We start from the raw sequence: 22,120 nt of genomic DNA, 5'->3' as shown, positions 1-22,120 counted from the left end.
AGCTTGCACAGATCATCAGAGCCCAGCCTGAAATGTCATTTCAATGGAAGCTTATGAGGATCAGCGGTCCCAGGAAAGGGGCTCGTTTTAGCCTGGATGAAAGCGAGTCTCTTCAGCTACAACCAAACCCACAGAAAGGATGGAGAGCGAGCGAGAAAGAGAGAGAGAGAGAGAGAGAGAGAGAGAGAGAGAGAGAGAGAGCACAGCACAGTCAGGAGATGTATAGAGGGGTAGGTTCAAGGTCACATGACCACTCGCACCACCTGGGAATGCCCCGGGTCATGTCTGCTGTCACGGGCACGTCAAAGCCACGAGGTTGTTTACACAAAACCTTCTGCGCCAAACTAACGGCATAAAACGCCGGCCAATACACACTCTGCACTCACTTCTGTTCAGAATTAGCCTTTCCTGTAACCCTGCCACGAATCTGGAAAATCTTTACTTAGCAAACAAAAGCATTTTTCCTCCTTTTTCTGTGTGTGTGTGGGGGGGGGGGTGCGGCTGGCGTAAGCCTCTTATGTAAATGCAGATTTCTTGCGGGGCAGAGAGAGTTCAGGGGCAGTGTCGTGCCACGCGCATCGCCACGGTAACGGTCAGAAGCGCAGAGCGGTCGGGTTTGAGGCTAACCGGAGCGCCGCGGCGCGGCTGAGACCGCTACGCCCCTGAGACAGGCCGAGTCGACCCAGGATACACACCGCCACTCCATGGAGAAATCTTAATGGTCCACAAAGATACTCCGTTGACACTTTTCACTAAAGATAGGCCTACTTTTCACAAGAGTGCATTGTGCTGGCTCTCATTGGTGATTTTGTACTGATCTCAATGTGGGCATCCAATCAGTGGCCTCACACTGAGCAATGGACCCGCCTCCATGTGTGCTATGCAGTTCTGGCATGGAAACGCAATTCAAAAATTCCAACTGCCATAAATTAATTGTGATTACTGAACTTTGGTTCAGGGGCTATGATAGCAATTCCATGTTTTTCCAGAAAAAAAGTGAATTCTGAAATTAGACTGCTCTTTGGCGTTATGTGTTCTAAAATGAGTCCTATGAGAAAGGGCTACTTTAAAGGGCTACTGGACTGAACATTAATTATGTCCTACCCCCCCAACCCAGCTTGCCCTTTAAGGTTGGATGGAGGCATAAATTCCTCATAACTGGCCCTAATTGCACCCTCTCTCCGCTGAAAGAGACATCATTATTTTTCTACTGTATGACAGTAGATGCTCTGTAATTAGCACCTGCACAACATCTGGAGCACATCGGACCCAGACAGTGGTCGGCCAAGGGCAGCTCTGAGGCCTAGCGGAGCTCTCCCACCAAGCCCTCCACAGATCCACCAATCAGCATATCCATCTGCCCCAGTGAACATCACCTGACCCACCAGGCCCCCCTCATCCCCAAACTGTCTCTGGGAGCCAGGGAGATCTCACGTGTAGGTCACAGAGGAGGATCTACAGCTTCACAGAGCGGGTTCTATGCTTCACAGAGCAGGTTCTATAGCTTCAAAGAGCGGGTTCTAGACTTTCACAGAGCAGGTTCAACGGCTCCACAGCGCTGGTTCTACAGTTTCACAGAACAGGTTCTATGCTTCAAAGAGCGGGTTCTACAGCTTCACAGAGCAGGTTCTATGCTTCAAAGAGCGGGTTCTACAGCTTCACAGAGCAGGTCCGATGTTCCACAGAGTAGATTCCAAGTCTCAGAGCAAAAAGGTATAGTTGAGAGTCCTGATGAAAGCAGGAGGAAGTTTAGACTCTCCAGCCTAAAAAAGCCTTTTATGAGAGAACAATGCAGACACGATGGAAAAGACACGCTTTTCCTGAAAAGCCTCGGAAAGGAGAGCGTTCTCTCCCGAGAGCGGGGCTTTCCGCCGGCCGGTGCGGTTTAAAGGAGCCCTCCGCAGGCCGCTCCAGGGGAGGCCCGGGATGGAGGGTGTCCAGGGCGGGGGAAAGCCACTTCACATCCCAGGAAAGAGAAAGAATGCGAAAACCGCTTCCCGCCACATGCCCCGCCGCACAATGGAAACGTCTGAAAATAAACAGAGAGACGGCTTTGTGAATGGAGGGGGAGGGGGATCCTAATGTCATTTACGTCGTCCGCCATCCTCATGTGCACAGATGCTAATGTTTGGATGTTTTACAGACCAGATGAACAGCCTGGGGGACTGAGAAGAATTTTGGTCCCATCTCTCTCTCTCTCTCTCTTTCTCTCTCCCTCTCTCTCTCTCTCTCTCTCTCCCTCTCTCTCCCTCTCTTTCTTTCTCTCTCTCTCTTTCTCTCTCCCTCTCTCTCTCTCTCTCCCTCTCTCTCTCTCTCTCTCTCTCTGTCTCTCGGTCTCTCTCCCTCTCTCTCCCTCTCTCTCCCTCTCTGGAGCTGGCAGAGCCTCAGGACATTTCAGTGCGCACCAGGCAGGTCTGTTAGGACCGTGAGGTGGGGGATACTGTTCCCGCTCAAAGTCACAGTCTTCACCGTCCGTTTTGAGCTTTCTCCATTTTTACTCTCAGCCGCTTGGACAGAAATCCACCCCCGCGCGCGTTTCACTGCGCCAACGGCGAAATGTTTATTTGAAACCTCGCATTTCTGAAACCTGCAAGTTCACCCGGCGAGTTTCATAAGCATATCGCACGTCAGACTGCAGATCCACATCGATTCCAGCTGATAAAAAGCACACTGCGTGCCTTTATTTATCTTTGGGCCTGTTATTAAAACAACAGATTAATGCGACTCTTGTACGGATCAACGAGGAATTCTTTAATTGCAGGAGGAACAAAGATTAAACTGCTCTCGGTGTTCCTCTTAGCCGTTCAGCAGAGATATCCGAGCGCCTCCCTGGAGTTTGCTCTAAACTCCCCCCCCCCCCCCCCCACTTCATTTAATTACTCAGAAAAACAAGTCTCCCCGTCAGACGGCCGCGGCTAATGGAAAGCAGGCTCGGGCGCTTTGTGCATTGTGTCGAGCGCCGGAGACGCCCTGGAACCGCTGGGCTGCAGCGTTCGCGGCGGCCCGAACGCAGAACGACGGGGCGTCGGAGCGGCAGGGAGAGGGGCGACGGGGAGTCGCACCGAAACGCTCTGCCCGCGCGCGGTGCTACGCGTGGGACCAGGACGCCTTTACACCTGAGGCCCGACCTCCAACGGAGCGGTGTCACCAGCTCCGTATCTCCCACAGCATAACCGTCTGTGTTAAACCAGGCCGGGTAGAGGGCACGTTATCCTTTTAGGCCCCTATGTGCTTTGTTACAGTTGATTTAGCTCATTTTAATATTTCACTGTGCTCTGAGGAAAACTCCCCCTCCTCCTCCTCCCCTAACTGAAAAAAAAAAGCTAAACGTGTCAGCCCGGTCGTAACTGGCCCTGCGCGAAGTAAATATAAATGAATCTTAAAAAAGGTTGAAAGGCGAGAAGTGTACTCGTGATTAATATGCTTATACGCCTTGCGCAAATGTTTAATGATTTATATCATGCTCGAAAAACAGTACACATTTTCACGTGTTTCTTTTTACAAACTATGTCTCCCCCTACAGGCTGGAGTGAGAACAGCGACGCGTGGACAGGTGATGTCATGCATGCGTTTCGCGTGACCCCTCGTGACCTGGAACCGTTAGGCTCTTAACACACAGACGGAGGCTGGGGGTGCCGGCAGGCCCTGCCCGCGGTTCTGTGACCACCCCTCTGAACGCTGCGTTGAAGACTGCCCCTCTGAAGACGCGTGGCGTGGATCTGATCCCCACAGCCGCCACCTGCCGCTACGCTGTCGCGCCCCCGAATCACTGGCGGCCTGACCTCGCCGTGGAGAGGGGAATTATGGGCCGTCAGTAACAGAGCAGCGCACATAGGACGAGAGGGCGGACAATTAAAATGCCTCACGCAATGCCTCACACGATGAGTCTACGGCCTGAGAATCTGCCTCACACCATGAGTCTGCACTCTTTTCTTTCAAACGCGTTCATGCACAGTCCGAGGACAACATTCCTACAGTGGTACCAGAGAGAACATAGCGGGTCACTGTAAGACCCGGCTAGTGTCGACGTTCCAAATTTATCATTAGATCACTTCCATTTACATTTCATAAGGATTTATCATCCTAATTCAGACAGCCACACATTATTTTTCTTATATTCTCCTAACACAAATCACAATCTATTCCTGACCTGTCAGATTTGATGAAAAAAATAACCAGGATACCCAAATAACTGCCTGTAAGGATGAGGGCGATAAAGGTTGGTATCATGTGTAGTAATGGTTAGGAAATTATTTGTTTTAAAAAAATAAATAAACAAAATAAAATAAATAAAAATGTATTACAAAAACATAATCTGTGTAAGTCACTTTAGAAAAGTGTGCCTTTTAAGTATAATGTAACTTAAATCAGTTTTACTATGGTTTTTTAAAGGATTAGTTAATGATTGAATCTTAGGGGACACATTAGTAGAAAAAGTCACATATTATTAGAGACTTTTCTAATAATAATATGTGAAATTGATAAAAATGACTATTGACAGTAACTATAAAAAAATCAGAGAGGAATGCTGATTGCGTTCTACTAAATTCTTTACAGCTGAAACATATCGGAACAGAGATACGGTATGCTACTGTGTTATGAACAGGGAATTATACAGAACTGTGTCCAACTCATAGAGCTGGACAACAATAAAATACTCAGCTACATTGTGGAATATTTTGTCGACAAAAATACCAGTGTACTGTGATTTATTTCATTCTCCTAAAATAAAATAAAACAAAATACAACAATCTAAATGAATAATGAATTGTCAGGATTTTACAAGCCAGATGATGAACTGGTGGATTAGTCATCATGAAACCTCAGATAAAAAGCACGGTAAGATCAATTCGGCAAATAATCATTGAGCAAAAAAAAAGGGGGGCGTTCATTTCACAGAGAACATATGCACTGTTCCACAGGGGCCCGGTGTTCTTGGGCCACGGAGGCAGGTCAGTGCCAGGGTCACTCACCACATCGCCCAGACCCGTGTCCTTCCCTGAGGCGATGAGAAAGTAGTTCCAGGCCAGCAGGAACAGCAGACTCAGTGGGATCATGTAGAGCTCGAAGTTCCACACCACCAGGAGAAAGAGCTGCAGGACAGGGAGACAGACACACGGTCAGGATCACCGTCTCCACGCTCCGGTCCAATCATACAAACACGTGTAATGACCGTGTAAAGCACGATGTAATATTAATAACAAAAACAGCGCATCTTATAGGGGCATAATCTTTAAGCAGTCTGTGTGGTAAACCTGGGGAAATACTATATATGCGTATATTTAATTTGATATAAAAAATAGACAGGGCGATATCAGGTTTACCATTTCCACTTCCTTAATTAAGAGTGATGGTGTAATGTCATTGTCCAGCAATTAATATTTTTTTAATTCTGTTCCTTTGTTTTTATTCAATGCCACACAAAATTTCTGTTATCACTGAAATGATAAGGCACTCATGAAAATCATAAAATAAATTGGTCACAGCCTGTTCCCCAGTCACACACGGCCCCTAATTACCAGCGCAGGTCAATGCAACTCGCTGAATTTGTATTACAGCCTCTGACCTGTTGCACAAGATTGAAAACAGAAACGAGCATCCTGGCACCCTGTGCTCTGTTCGAAAGGGTGGTGTCTATGCTTTAAAATATATTATGTATGAATTAGTACATAATCAAAGCCACACAGAATGTGCTGTCTGCAGTGGTTGCCGGCTCAGACTATGCTGATGGGTGTGCGGATTCTCACTTCCTTATATGCTTGATATGGTTGGCATTTATATAGTGCCTTAATCCAAAGCGCTGTACAATTGATGCTTCTCATTCACCCATGCATACACAGCAATGGCGATTGGCTGCTATGCAAGACACCAACCAGCTCATCAGGAGCATTTGGGGGTTAGGTGTCTTGCTTAGATACACTTTGACACACCCGGATTGAATCGGCAACCCTCCGGCTACTGGACAACTGCTCTTACCGTGACGGGGAAGGGGCAGTTGTGGGGGAGCGACAGAGGGTGGGGGGGTAGTGGGGGAATGACGGGGGGACGGCAGGGGGGTGTTGGAGAGCGACGGGGGGGGGTGTTGGGGAGCGACAGGGGGAGGTGAGGGGGGGTGTGGGAGAGCGGCAGGGGGTGGGCAGGGTGTGGGCAGGAAGGACAGCCCCCCGCGCGCGGACAGGACGGGGCTAAGCGAGACGATGTGTCCGGGGCAGATATCGGGGACTCGGGCCGGCGCAGGGGTTTAATTGGCTTCCCGCCGGTGAGAGCGAGGCTCTCCGTGCTGGAGAGAGATAACGTTCCCGCTCCCGCTCCCCCGCTCTCCGCCAGAGTGGCTCTCCTGTCAGCCTACTGAAGAGGCCCCATCGCCGAAATATACTCCTCCACCACTCACCACACTCCCCTCTCCCCCTCAACACAGACCCCTCTCCCTCTCCCTCTACCACTCACCACACTCCCCTCTCCCTCTCAACACAGACCCCTCTCCCTCTCCCCCTCAACACAGACCCCTCTCCCTCTCCCCCTCAACACAGACCCCTCTCCCTCTGCCCCTCAACACACTCTCCTCTCTCCCTCAACACAGACCCCTCTCCCTCTGCCCCTCAACACACTCTCCTCTCCCCCTCAACACAGACCCCTCTCCCTCTACCACTCACCACACTCTCCTCTCCCTCTCAACACAGAGCCCAACACACACTGCACTGACTGCTTAAGAGAAGAACTAAGGGCTTCTGTTTAATGGGTGTGTGTGTGTGTGTGTGTGGGATTAATAGTCATTCTTTACTCGTTCCGTGTCTTTAGTGTTCCATCTGCATGAAACACGCTGAAGAGGAAGCCAGGGAGTGAAGTGATCATCCTTTCATGGTTGACATACAGTCACTGGAATAAAGCCTCATATAAATGGAAAACTAAAATCATGGAATTAAGCCATTAAATAATGAAGTTGATCTGGTATGTGGCCAAACGGTAAAGAGTATGGGTTTGCTATGGTTATGTCCTTCCTTTTTACAAAGAATTTTGAGAAAAGGTATTACTTAAATGCATTCATTAATAAATGCATTACACAATAAATTTCCTACTGTAGACTAAATAACAGTCGCCCTTTAATATGATCTTTCACAAATAAATAAAAAAAACAGGAAATTAAGGGTACATGCCCTTTTATTTTATTTATGTCTGACATTTTACCACTTTAAGATAAAAGAATAACTGAGTATATTCAATTTAAAAATATAGCAGTATTTCACCAATTCTGTAAAAAAATAAAATAAATAAAAGTAAATAGTATGCATTTAAACAATCTATTGCACGGCTATGCCCTCCAGATGAAATTGCACTGCAGTTTGTAGGTAATACAATTTACTGAATTTTAAGTGATTCTGCACATTTCCTCGGTGAACAAGTTAAAATAATTCAGACATATTTACAGTAGACATTTAGACCAATTCACGTCTACTACACACTACTACTGCTACAGCAATACAGATTATTATTACCATTACAACTATAGCCACCACCAGTATCATTATCATCATCATCATCATCATTACTATAAGTCTGCAACATTCATAAATGTCTAACATGGCAATCCACTTTAATGCATGGAATTTCTGTTACCTTCCACAAAATGTATTTTATGAGAATAATAATAAATAATAAATAAATATTATTAATATGATTAAAATAAGTAGAACCCCCACATTAAAAGAGTGCAGAAGTTCTATAACAAAGTTACGATGCTATCACAAGATTAAAGAAATCTGCACAACATTTGTAAACAAAGGTTTACTTTTTGGCCAGTATGCAATTGCTTCATTTCAAAAGCACAAACTATACACACACACAGAAACTAACAAATCCATGTGAATACTGTATAAAGCACAGCGTGCATGCGTGTGTGTGCCTGTGTGGGGTCTGTGTGCACACAAACAATTCAGAGTCATAAATAAAACATAAAAAATGAATTAGGGAGTGTGTTTGCATATCGCTCCAAGGTAAATATCTCACTCTACAGAGTGTCCGGTCCCTGCTCCTGCCAAAGCAGCCACAACATAACAGATTCCGATGAAAGATTTTTAATAAAGCCTCATTCAGGGATATGGGGAATAATCTTCAATAATTCATCACAATTTACAAACACAGGCATTAGCAGCCTAGAGCCTACCTGCCCACTTCAGCATGTTTGAAACCCACCCCCCCCCCACACACACGCACACACACATACACACACATACACTCACGCTGCCCTTTGGGTGGAATCAGTACCGTCTGTATTGCCTAGCAGCGTTTATACAACATATTTCCCCAAAACAAAACAGCGTAGCCCTCCACACGGTTATAGTTTTCCACTTGGGGAAATAAAAAAAAACATTTTTATACTTTAACTTATAAACTTGTAAACAACAATGTTTCTGACTATTAACACAGCAGAAAAAAAAGACTGAAAAATTAAGTTGAGGGTTCATCTCGAGGTACGAGCAAAAATGTTTAAATTAAATAAGAAAGTTGCAATTAAACGTGATTAGATTTTTTGGTTGTTTCGCCTCATTTGGCCTCAACCAAACTTCCCAGGTAATGCAAACTAATTTATAAAGGATATGTATAACTTAACCAGTAAATATGCTGCAATTTAATTTCATTTGTTAATTGTCTGTGCATTGTAAGGACGGTCTCCGCAGTTGAAGCCCAGTGTTACGTCGACGCTGCGGCATGCTGGGACTGCATTAGAGAATCTCTTTGCGCTGATGTGTTCCGGGTGTGTTCTCGCCCTGCCGAGGCCCCCTCACCTTCGCTCCCCGCAGGTTTTCTTATTCTCCGGGAGGGCCCTGGGCTCCGGGTGATTGACAGGTTTTAAAACCTGGGACCCCCGTCCGCCAGGTGTGACCCCGCGGCCTTTGGCGGACCCTCAGAAGAGGACCCCCCCCCCCTCCCCCAGGCAGGAGAAAGGAGGGAGAGAGAGACAGAGACGTGACAGGAAGAAATGGTTCCAGTCCAGAGAGCCTTTGGAAAACACGCTCGCACATTGTCAGAGTGCGGTCAGGTAGACGCGTACAACAGCGCCCGCCGGGTTTCCGGAGGCTTCCGCAGCGCGGTGGTTTTCCGTAGTGCGGCCGAGAGGTCACTCCCGAACCCCTTCAGCCTTGTTTTGACATCCCTGCTCCATTCTAACTCCCGCTTTATGGCACACACCCACATCCATGGACCTGACCATCCCCACGCCATAACCTGGAAACTGTTCATCCCTCCCCGGCTGAAAAACTACCAGCATTTATATCAGGAATTAGGTTTGTCAAGCTGCCTTTTTATGCACAAAAAAAATTGGTTTGCATTATTAAAAAAGAGCTTAATATAAAAATCTTAATTTAAAATTAAAGTGATGTTTTTATTTAAAAAAGGTTATTTAAAAAGATGCAGAATAAACTGTGAATATTCAGTAAATTTAAAAAAGTGGCATTCTGCTCCTTTATTCATGTAAAACATTTAAAGTGACAATGAGTGCCAATTTACAGGGAAAATGACGCAAAGCGTATATATTAATTTATACACCTGTCTCCCTCCGTCATATTTATTCCTGTATTTACCTTTTCGCTGACTTCTTTATTTCGGGGTTTTGGGTTGGGTCTAATCCGACAGGTCTGGCTCGGCAATGCTTCACGCATTCCTTTCCAGCGCAAAAGCGGCTTAAACCGGCGCCAGCAAACGCACAACAACGGGATATACGAGGGACACAGTCTGATTTAAATTACGAAACCGCTTCATAATCCTTTACAGTAAAATATCAAAATTATGAGACTGCTTCATGTACCGGTACTGTTACAGTAAAAGATCTACCCAGTGGCCTGAAATGCGCAATAACCCAGCCATATTATGACAAGCAATAATTACGGTAGCACATACACATAATCATCTACAGAGTCTATAAATAACTGAATGCCAAATCAGATACAAATCAGGTAATTACAAGTGTATGTGAACATTTAAACCGATGACATATTACAACAACAAACACCAAGGTATAGGGCATTAAACCGAGGTTACAACAAATCCCTTTAATTAATTTTAATATCACATTTTGTAGCAATAATTCAGATACTGATATTGCGCGTCTATTTTTCATTATGTGTTTTTCCAGGTTTTTCCAGGCGTCATGACACTTTAAAAACTGTTATGTTTTTGTCCTTCATTTAATGGGAATTACTGAATATAAACAGTTTAACTGTGCTTGTAATTCAGTATTAATTTACTGAAACACTTGTAATTGAAGTGTCTGATTTAATTGAATTATGAATAAACATTTACAACAGCACTTACTGTATGATTACATCCGTCTGCCACTCTTAGTCATGTTTGGGCTTAATAAATACTTAAAGGCTTCCAAAAAAGTTTTGTGAACACGTACACACAAATACAAATTAAATTGTGTAGTAAATCTGAATTCATTTTCAACAATCCAAAACTGAGGAACAACTCATCTGTTGCATTCTGAACAACAATGAACACACAATCGCTACAACGGCTCTGAGAAAATAAGTCGACAAACATTTCTTGCCGGTTGCTCAAGATATGCAGCACACTCGTGAATTGGTTGGTGCCACAGTGACCCCTTCTGGAAATTTACAGAACTTCAACAAACATTCGGCAAACACACACGCACGCAACCACCACTACCTCCGAAACAAGCCGTTTCATTTATTCCCTTCCAATGTAACTATGAAATAAAGATCTTCCACAGGCGCAGATGACATGATAAATACTGCATCTGTATCACTGCTGTCATTAGGAAGCCGAAACCGCAGTGCACCTTGTCGTCTGGTTTTCATTTTGGACCCATTCGTTACTTTGTGTGGGGCGTAAAGAGAGATTGGGGCCGTGGCCCTGGCCCTGGTGGGATCAGCACCTGGGTTCAGGCAGAGGTCCTCTTTCTGCGAGGCTCTGAGGGCTGCCCGTGTGTGTGTGCTCTCTCAGGGTCTCAGGGCTGCCCATGTGTGTGGGCTCTCTCAGGGTCTCAGGGCTGCCCGTGTGTGTGTGCTCTCTCAGGGTCTCAGGGCTGCCCGTGTGTGTGTGCTCTCTCAGGGTCTCAGGGCTGCCCGTGTGTGTGTGCTCTCTCAGGGTCTCAGGGCTGCCCGTGTGTGCTCTCTCAGGGTCTCAGGGCTGCCCGTGTGCTCTATCAGGGTCTCAGGGCTGCCCGTGTGCTCTCTCAGGGTCTCAGGGCTGCCCGTGTGCTCACAGGGTCTCAGGGCTGCCCGTGTGCTCTCTCAGGGTCTCAGGGCTGCCTGTGTGTGTGCTCTCTCAGGGTCTCAGGGCTGCCCATGTGTGTGTGCTCTCCCAGGGTCTCAGGGCTGCCCGTGTGCTCTCTCAGGGTCTCAGGGCTGCCTGTGTGTGTGCTCTCTCAGGGTCTCAGGGCTGCCCATGTGTGTGTGCTCTCCCAGGGTCTCAGGGCTGCCTGTGTGTGTGCTCTCTCAGGGTCTCAGGGCTGCCCGTGTGCTCTCTCAGGTTCTCAGGGCTGCCCGTGTGCTCTCTCAGTGTCTCAGGGCTGCCCGTGTGGTCTCTCAGGGTCTTAGGGCTGCCTGTGTGCTCTCTCAGGGTCTCAGGGCTGCCCGTGTGTGTGTGCTCTCTCAGGGTCTCAGGGCTGCCCGTGTGCTCTCTCAGAGTCTCAGGGCTGCCCGTGTGCGCTCTCTCAGGGTCTCAGGGCTGCCCGTGTGCTCTCTCAGGGTCTCAGGGCTGCCCGTGTGCTCTCTCAGGATCTCAGGGCTGCCCGTGTGCGCTCTCTCAGGGTCTCAGGGCTGCCCGTGTGCTCTCTCAGGGTCTCAGGGCTGCCCGTGTGCTCTCTCAGGGTCTCAGGGCTGCCCGTGTGCTCTCTCAGGGTCTCAGGGCTGCCCGTGTGCTCTCTCAGGGTCAGTGTCTGAATGATGCGTGTGAAACCTGCGCTCGCTCCGCTCCTCAGTCTGACGGGCGCTCCGGTTCCCTCGCCCGGCCTCTCCCTGCGATAGGACCCCGCTTCACTCCAGATGAAAGCCTTCATATCGCTACCCCCCCACCCCGCCGGCCCTCGCTCCCCAACAAAACACTCTCCTCTCCCCTCCCCCGGGCTGACGCCGGGCGGCCATGTTCCCACCCGCTTCAGATAAAGTTACCGCAGAAAAGCGCCAGGGCCCGTTCCCCTCCAGAGGGGGGGTAACGGTGTCAAGGTTGCCAGAACTTAGGATATTGTTCTTCCAGTCTATTCATGATACAATCCCGTAAAATCCCGTAAAACAGACATGACCCCATTACATTTTTCCTCCGGAAACTCGAAAACTCTAGATGGAAGTCTGTTCATAAATCAAAAACTGGGAGCACTGAACAAAAACTGGAAGCACTGAACCTTGTGCAAGTACATTATTGTCCCTACACCTGCAATTATTTTTTAACATGCTGCCCTTCAGTACATTTCAGTACATACGCTTTTCCAACTCTGAAAATTACCCCATGACTCCACTACATGTTTACTCTGAAACTCAACCCATCCATTTCTCTCGTGTTTGTAATAAAATCCCCCAATCTGGCCACCCTGAGCGGAGTGCCCATTGCTGTGGCCAGGTGTGCAGGTGCGTGGATAATGGGGAGTTTTACTGCAGCAGAACCATCGACACCATTAACCAGCTTACATCGGATGGGGGCACCATTTAAATTCTGCCTTTCAATATTCACAGTCACTTTCATTTCTCTTTAATTTGTTTTGCAGGCACCCGGAGTGACCTACACAGACAAAATACGATTCATTTATATAACTGGATATTTTCATGCATTTCAGTACTCAAGAGTACCACAACAAGGCCGCAACTGGAAATCGAACCCACGATCTCATACTAGATTTTCACCACAAGAACACAGCAGAACCCACACACTCTTTTAAAAGGCTCCATTTTCTACAAAAAACGGTTTCACTAATTGCAGCCCATAGTTAAAAAGTGCTAAATGTGCAAGTGCTTGTAACAATAAACGTTTCACGCCCAGAGATCTGAACACGCACATAATTCAAAAACAGCAGAGCTGACATCTCGGTCATTCACAATGATGGCTGTGTCTTCAGCGTGTTGGAAAGCTGAAATAACATCTGCAGGATCGCTGTGCTTTAAAATCCCGTCAGATCTGCCGAAGGCATTTCCTAAGCCAAGTTTTCAGGGCTACCTTCCCCGCAAAGAAAACTTTATTCTTAAATCAGTTCTGTTTCCCATATAACTTAAACAAGTAAATGTATCTGATTAATTTATATATTGCCTCAGGCCTAGTTTAAGAGGCCAGATATTTTTAAGTTAAATAATTAGATTTTTTTCTCTTTAGAAAGTAAAAAGATAAGTGCAGCAGAGTGGTTGCACCAATAGGCATATTTTATGGGGGGGGTCATGTTTTCTGTGCCTTTAGAGGCAACTCCATTCACCTCACACACAATCAGAGTCACGGTTTGAGTGACAGACCCTTTGGATGCAAGCTCCTCCCCAACCATCAAGCAATTCTACCCCCCATACATTTTAATGCCCCCCAGCCCCTTGCTCTCGCCGCTGAAACCTCCACTATTCGGGGAAGAACACGCAAGCATGCGCCGTCCTCCACTGCACATGACATGACATTAGCTGCCGCTCCTTTTGATGCCACAGTTCGGGAGTCAAGACTCGCACGGACGTGAGTCAGGGGAAGGCTTTTCGTGTGCACCTCAGGACACTCAAGAGAACCGCAGGTCTCCGCTCTTCCAGCAGGGGTCGCTGGCGCGCGGTGAGTTCACACAAGATCATTCCTGCGGCCCCGTCTCCGGGTGACACTACCGCTAACTTTGCGTCGCTGTAACAATCGGCCCCCGTGGCGTCCCGTGCCACACCGGGGGGCCCGTCAGGGCGGCACAACATCAATCCCGGACGAGTCCCCAAGCACCCCTCCCCCAAAACAATTCTACACTGCTGGTTCAACCTATTCCGTATCCCTATGCAAGAGACCGGGAGCCCCAGAGACAAGGCAATCAAAGTCACAGGACTCCAGCATGTCCTCCATCAATTTCTCATCTCCGCTTTTCCATAATCTACACGACCGCAGAACATAGCTGCCAAAACATTCCCCTCTGAGCTGATGCCCTTTTCGAGCTCTCAAGCTTATTTTTCTCTTTTAGAGGAAAAGTGGAGAGAAAAAAAGGGTGGAGCGAATGAAACAGATCACCCCTATTCATTTCCAGACTAAGAGCTTGGGTCACCGAAAGTCCAGTCAGCTCAGAGGCAGGCTGGCTTCTTCTGTGAAAATGAAGCTTGAAATTAAGTGGAGAATAAGGCCGAAGAGCCTCGCAACGCGCAAATGAAGTGCGTTGCCATGAAGGAAGGTCGTTAGACACGGCCAGCCTTTCTCTATCACCCCTGTGAGGGCAGTCATCTAGACGTGACCCCGCAGCACGACCAACCAGACACTTACCCTTGGTTACTGTGTTTCCCCATCAAGGCAGCACCTGCTCGATACACAGAAAAATATCCAGTGTAAAGACCACTGTGATGTAGTACTTATAACTCTGAGAGAGTACAAAATGTCCCTGCGGGGCAAGTCATACAAACACTGTTTAGCTTTGATTTATCACTCAGATTTTTGCTCTGTAGAACATCAACACTCTGAAACAATTAGGCGAGGCGCTCCGAGTTCAATAATTATAATTTTCATCTACGGGGTATTCTTGCGTGTAATTTCATAACTAGAGGATAAAAAGGGAAGCCTTCAAGCAAGTATTTTGGGCAGTGCAGATTTAAGTTCTGAAATTGCAAGAGGACAGGCAATAACCTCAGCTGGAAGCTGTTATTTTAAAACAGGGTCACATAGCTGTAAGAAAATAACAGGATCAAACAAAGACACTTAGGCATAGAATTGTGCTATGCACGGGGGGAAGAAATGAGAACAAATTCACGGATTCTCTGAACCAAAAGAGCACCCCCCCCCCCCCCCAACCCCATCCCCGCACCCCTCCGTTCCAAATTAGCGGGAGACGGGATGACCCGCGCTCGTTGCGACACGGCGCAGACACAGAAATATGCGCTAAATCAAATGTTAATGCTAAACGCTGGAGCACTCCGGGCACCCGGAGACGCCAGGGCCAAGCTAACAGACAGGTCCAACAGCAAATTATGCAGAATGGCATCAAAAGATTTTAACTTTGTCTTGTAGTACATCCCTGTGACTCGGGAACTTGAGAAAGGGCGTCCTCTCCCTGACAGCTCGGTTGTCCAATTATGCATTTTTCCTCTCTTTTTTTTTTTGGGCGTATAATATGTGCTGGCAGAATAGGGGCTTTTCAAATGTCAGCAGGGGTAGGAAGAAAGAAGAAGAGAAGCAAAAAGACAGAGAGAGCAAGTGGGAGAGAGAGAAAGAGCGAGAGAGAGAGAAAAACCGGAGCGGAGACTATTAATTAAGTCTTGTGTAGAATTTCCTCAGGAACCAGTGCGACGGTGTCTGCCCCATTTCAAACCCCGTTTTTACAAGAGCAAGTCTGACGTCTTCACCGTAGATAAGAGCACGGCGCTGCCACTTTCACGTTAGCCCATGCTAACGGTACACAGTTCCCTCCAGGGACGTGATGTCACAGCATTCAACCCCCCCCCCCACCTTCTACCCTCTGCTCCACACTGTGATCAATCACACCATATCACGCACAGGAGAACATATGAATACATCATGATGGGACCGGGCCATTCAGCCCATCGAGATTTGCCATTTACCTGCAGACTACAGAGTACCCGGCACTACGTCAAGCCTCAACATGCTCCATGCAAAATAATGTCCATCCATCCATCCATTATCCTAACCCACTTATCCTGAACAGAGTCGCAGGGGGGCTGGAGCCTATCCCAGCATACATTGGGCGAAAGGCAGGAATACACCCTGGACAGGCCGCCAGACCATCGCAGGGCACACACACCATTCATTCACACACTCATACCTATACACACTCATAACTATGCAACATAATGTGTAAAAAATATATCATCATAATGGAGTAAAATTTACCTTTTACAATTCAATGAATTTCCCCCTTTGGCCCCTAGTTCTGCTCATGGAGCTCCTTTGAAGTTCACTTTTCATGTGCCCAATACTACCACCTCCAGCCTGCATAGCATCTCCAGCACAGCATGCTAACTGAAACCATTCCTGCCATATATAGGCCACTGTTACTCCTGCCAGCAGATATCTGAGCGGTTTGTCAGTCACCAGCAGGCCTTAGAAAGGGCTGTCTCAGCATGTCACAAACTGATGCTAACCCTAACCTTAACCCCTAACCTCATGGGCAACCTGCCCTAACCCTAACCCTAACCCTTACCCTAACCCACACAGGGCTTAAACACCAGGGACCAGCATTCACAGGTCGGACATTTTAACAAAACCCATCTCTCAGAAGTGATGTGGAAAAGGGCAGCCAGTGCAGACTTCCCTTCCTTTTTCCTGGTCTACATGACAACCTGCATTGTGTGGCCTGTCTATAAGCATCAAGGGCAATTCAAACCACTACCGTCTACTGCACAATGCAAATGCTGAGCCAGTATACGTTTCTAAAGGAACAATTCATATAAAAAACTGAGCATAAAGTATGAAGCGAAAGTTCTCAGCAACAAACATAATAATCTTATTGTGCCTTGGCCAATGCTGCGTTATTTTCCAGAACTTTGAGGACTATAAGGGCTTCTAAAGACCATGGGAAGGGGTCTTCTGAGTGACCGCCGAGGCACGGACAAGATTTGGGGGGGGGGGGGGGGGGGGAAGGGGTGAGATTGGGAGCAGAGGATGCTGGGACGGGGTGGACCCTCACCAGGAAGGCGCTGATGCTCCGCTGGGGCGACTCCCACTCAAGGCAGCTGTTGGCATAGTAACCCACGTTGATCAGGACCAGGATGCAGCGCTTCAGCCGGTTAAAGTTCTGCTGCAGGAGCTGGAGAACACGGACAGGACATTCAGATGGAGCAGACAGACGGACACCAGGTTAAAACAAGCACACAGACAAGCAGAGATATCTGTAAATTAAATAGCATAGAAATAGCAAGTCATTTTGGATAGCGTGTACATATAGACAAGAGATTAGACAGGCCGTAACATACACAAATATACTGCAAATATGTGGAACTTTTTGAAAATAACAAAAAGTGTTATTTCTATTGTAATATTTTGTGATATCTGAATGCAGCAATAGCCTGCATATTTGTCCATGAGCTGTGAAGTGTCATAATAAGAGCAGTATATAATATATTTTATTTTGATATATTTTCAGTATATTCCATTCCATACACAGAGCAGAGATGGCAGGAGGCAGACAAACAGAGGTTTAAAAGAGCAGGCAGAACCATCATCTGAACCAGCTATCCAAAGTAATCTACAGTCAATCAACCATTCTAACAGACATAGAAGATTGTGATTTAATTCAATATAAAAGATTTGAGTGTTATTGTGGGCGTTTTTGTTATTGTATTGAGGATGTTCACTCTTATTGCAATTTCCCGCTTTGCCAGTATTTACAAATGTATTTCCCGTCAGTAAAGCAAGCTGAATCTGAATTTGAGTCGGACAGCTTAAGAGCAGGAGGTGTGGAGAAACGCCAGGCCGGCTCCGCAGCGCACAGCGAGGGAGCCGGGGGCTGCCAGCAGGACGGAGGTCCGGGCGGGACGTCTGTTTTAGCCGCGGGGCTCTTTGTGGCGGTGTGATCAGGGGCCGGCCCCTGCGATTCAGCCCTTTGTTGGCGGGGCGGGACAATGCGGCGCACAGCAGCGCGCTCACAGAGAGCAGGAGAGCACGACGTTTTTATTCAGCACCCAGAGAAGAGTCCGGAACAGCCCCTCTCAGCTGCGCCGCACGTCGCGTTCAAAGCCGCGTCAAAATCCGCAACATAGTGCCGGCTGTGACACGCCTGCGCGCCTTACTGTGTGTAACATCACTGCGCACCTTTAACAAGAGACTGGACGAGTGAGCAGCCAACACTGGACTGACCGCTGTTAAGAAAAGCCTCAATAAATAAACTGTTGAGAAAAGCCTCAATAAATTATACAGTGCAACAAACAAGGGAAAATTTTATGGAAAATATATATTTAATATGTAGTGGCCGTATTGTAACAGCAAGCAATGAGCCCATGCCGTGCATCATGCATAAAAATGCCTTTTAGCCGAGACTATATTAACCATATAACATATAGCAGCCTCTTGTGCCTTGCGTAAATACACCTGTACAATTATTGCAGACAAATAACAATTTATAAAACAAATATCCAAATATCTGATACCTCTTAAACGCAGATCTGAATGTTTTAAAGGGGCACCTCATTCACAGCGTGCCTAGTTCTGTATGCTTTACGAGTTGCGAGAGTCATATACAGGACACACATTATTTCTCTAGGAATATTAATATTACCTGCTTAGAAACTTTGGGTTCGTCTTCAATGTACTTCTGTTCTATTGGGACTAAGGTTCTCAGGCCAGCTTTGATCTGTGGGAAAACAAACCCTTCTGCTACAGTTCCACAAGCAACGCAAAAATATGTTAAACAGGGAAAAACATTAGGCAATCGCTTTCAATCTCACAGACCATTTCACATACGAAAAGCACACACGTGCGCACATGCACACACACACACACACACACACACACACACACAGCTCTGGTAAATAATTAACATAAGCACAACACAGGACGCGGAGTGGTGGGTACGGGAGGGCGAGTGGTATCAATAAAAAATAAAAAAGCCAATTCTGGGACACAGAATAAAAAAAAAGACAAAGAAGACGAGACCTACAGTATTAAAAATCACGTCTGTTTCCAGGAAGATGACCCCCTTGGTCGGCCCTGTCAGCTCCTTGTTCTTCAAGGCGTATGCTTTCCGTTCTCCATTTTGGATCTGCAGGAAAGAGGACATGACAGTCGCCCATCTCAGAAGGCCCTGATGAATACACTCCCTCCCTGACCTCTGACCTCCCCCAGCTGCACAGAGGGCCTGAGACAACCGTCTCTGACAAGTGCCTGCTCATACCAGAGGCCAACTGTCACAGAGAGATGGGCGTGCGTGGGCGATCCTGGCACAATTTTCCCTCTCTCTCTTTTCCTGTCTCTCTCTAACCCCCCCCCCCCTCCATTTCATATCACATTCATTATTGCATGACATTGAAAATACAGGTTGCCAAAGCATATTGATTGTAAAAGACTTTTCTTTTTCTGAAAACAAGAAAAGTAGAAAATGCTTTAGCCATATTTGAAAATATGTACATAGAGTAGAACAACAATGGAATAATTTGAACAGGTGAAAAAAGACAGTACAAATATAAAATTGTGAAAATATAAAATTTAGCATAGGATCTATTCCTTTTGCTATCCACCTCTGACTCCATCTCATCAAAATATTTTATTTAAACAAAAGGATAGCTTTCTATAAAATATGTTGTTTTCCCAATGAGGGAAGACTTTGGAAGTGATAGGGGGTGGAAACTCACTCTTAATAAGGGGATGGCCACTTTTCCCAGGAAGTCTGCACTTCTGTCTCTGTCCTCGTCGTAAACAGAGACCTCCAGCACGGCGTGGATGTCGGACACATTACTGCGCCCAGGAAGCGTTGCAGGAAGGAGACAGGCGGTGAAGGGGTTACTCTCCGCTAAAAATAAACATCTCTAGAATCTCTGAAGCAGCGACTACATTAATACATTAAACCTTGTGTGTGACCAGGTTTTTTAGAGTAAAAAAGGGGCTATTAATTCACTTTTTAATGATATCTTTGAAAACTAGCTGCCTGGGGAGCTGGTTGAGAGAAATTGAGGTTACTCTTAAAGACAAGCGCTAGCCCAGATGCTGCTGCACTTTTCATCGCTCCTCAAATAAATTTTGGAAAGAAACTGAGTGAGAGGACACATTTAAATTTTTCTTTTCTAAACCAAATCAATCAGTGCACAAATATGATGATGCAGGAACACTCTATTCACACAAGGTGAAGACCTTGTTCCACTCGGGGCTGAGGTTCTTGTAGACGGTGTGTGTGTGTGTGTGTGTGTGTGTGTGTGTGTGTATGTGTGTGAGTGTGTGTGTGTGTGTGAGCATGGACTCACAAGGTGAAGACCTTGTTCCACTCGGGGCTGAGGTTCTTGTAGACGGTGTGTGTGTGTGTGTGTATGTGTGTGAGTGTGTGTGCGTGTGTGCATGGACTCACAAGGTGAAGACCTTGTTCCACTCGGGGCTGAGGTTCTTGTAGACGGTGTGTGTCTGCAGCCGGTCATTGCTCAGCTCCAGCACACAGAAGGGGTCACTCTTCCCTGGGAGAGGGAGAGAGCTGTCAACCAGCAGTCCCCCTACGTTCACAACACAATATCATCTATTGACTTTATTTTCATGCTCAATAACAGGGACTAACAGGGAGGAAGTGCGATCGTCCACATTACAGACAGGACACAAGCACTCCCTGCACTGCTGATCTGTGTCATAATCAACAAGCTTTCATGTTTTAATCTAGCTAGGCAGTGTCGCCAACAAGTAGTCTTCAGGCTGTCCGATGAGCTGAAACAGAAGTGCCTGAAGAGGCATGAACAGAACGTGCGTCTCTAAAAGGCAAACTGCTGCTCTGCATTGGCACAGCTCATCGCAAGCAATTAATGCCGCACAAAACTCGGTAGTATAAATGTTTGGTTTTGGAAAGCAGATAGCCAACAAGCTTCTCTTCACTCTTACTAAGTAGTGTTACCACCACAACTAGTTAACGATAGCTAGCGACACTTTGCTAACTCATCTAAAGTACTCTAAAATGGCTGCCAATACTTCAATTTGAAAGCTGGCTATCCGGATATCCAGATATTCTCCTATGCTAACTGACATATTGTTTTCCCATAGATTCAAAGCATTCAAATCCACGTTCCATGCGACATTTTACTGACATTGACATTCAGTGACTGAAATTGGACGGAAGTATATTCTGAAACCTACATGAAACCTACCTACATTACCATTTATGGCCAAAAAAATCATGGGTCAAAGGTTACAGTTTCTGACCCCACAGTCTGTATCCAGAGTCCACCTGAACTAGACTTGCCTAGTGGTGTTTAACTATTACACTTGATTTTTTCTTTAAAAAAATTTCCTTAAGAAAGGCATTTAAACAGAATTTCTTTTTAGAAAATGTACACAAATTATTACATTATTCAATTAAAATATCTCACATACATAAATCTACTACTCGACTGAACTACATGCATACTCATTTTTCTAATAGGCATTGTTATGAATTCATTCTGCAGTTAATATTTTCAAGGTCTTCACACAGAAGGTGCACTAGTTATACCATTCACTTATGTGTGAACAGCATAACATGCTGATTGATTCCCAAATGTTTCTTAAAATGTTACAACAATGAGTGGGACATTTCATTGTCAGGCTAACTAAATGTCACTGCGATCACCTGAAAGCCACTGCTGTCTACACATAACATCCTCCTCTGAGAAATATTGATTAGGAAGCACATCAGAGAATACCGTACATAGCATATGCCAAGTCCCAATCACATTGGTACATAGACTCAGCGAGCACTTTATTAGGTAGGCCTGTACATCAGCCTGCAAATGCAAATATTTAATCAGCTGCTGTGGCAGCAACTAAATGCATAAAGTTATGCAGACATGGTCAAGAGGTTCAGCTGTTTTTCAGACCGAATGTCAGAATGGGGAAGAAATGTGGTCTAAGTGACTTTGACCTTGGACTGATTATTGATGCCAGACAGGGTGGTTTGAATATCACAGAAACTGCAGATTTTCACGCTCAACAATCTCTAGAGTTTTTAGAGAATGGTGCAAAAAAACTAAAATGCATCGATAATGAGAGGGGTCAGAGGAGAAGGGCCAAACTGGTCAAAGCTGACAGGAAGGTGACAGTAAAGCAAATAGCTACACATTACGACAGTGGGGTGCTCTTACTATAATAATAATAAAAATGTTAATAAACTTTAGTGGATAGGCTACAGCAGCAGAAGACCAATAAGTAAAAAAGAAAGTCTAATAAATAAATAAAGTGCTCAGTAGGTGTACATTCAGTGATCTGACACAATGCAGGATATGACATTCATTAATAAAAAAAGGTTTATACTGTATCCATTCTTGCATGTCTTTAGTATATA

General features: G+C 46.2%; 1 protein-coding gene across 6 annotated transcripts in view; it reads right to left on the bottom strand.

The window, feature by feature from the left end:
- mctp1b (multiple C2 domains, transmembrane 1b) overlaps positions 1 to 22,120 on the bottom strand; it is a 123,094-nt gene that overhangs the window by 19,954 nt on the left and 81,020 nt on the right. For all 6 annotated transcript variants that reach the window (XM_061262493.1, XM_061262494.1, XM_061262495.1 and 3 more), the window contains 6 exons: positions 20,171 to 20,273; positions 19,464 to 19,566; positions 18,773 to 18,874; positions 18,392 to 18,466; positions 16,805 to 16,924; positions 4,974 to 5,093 (listed from right to left, as the gene is read on the bottom strand). In XM_061262493.1, coding sequence (XP_061118477.1) covers positions 4,974 to 5,093; positions 16,805 to 16,924; positions 18,392 to 18,466; positions 18,773 to 18,874; positions 19,464 to 19,566; positions 20,171 to 20,273 — 623 coding nt within the window. The remainder of the gene's footprint in view (positions 1 to 4,973; positions 5,094 to 16,804; positions 16,925 to 18,391; positions 18,467 to 18,772; positions 18,875 to 19,463; positions 19,567 to 20,170; positions 20,274 to 22,120) is intronic.

The sequence above is a fragment of the Conger conger genome, chromosome 12 (genome assembly GCF_963514075.1).
Source record: "Conger conger chromosome 12, fConCon1.1, whole genome shotgun sequence".
Taxonomy (NCBI): Eukaryota; Metazoa; Chordata; class Actinopteri; order Anguilliformes; family Congridae; genus Conger; species Conger conger.
The sequence above is the reverse complement of the archived record's forward strand: the minus strand, read 5'-3'. Positions and strand labels throughout refer to the sequence as shown.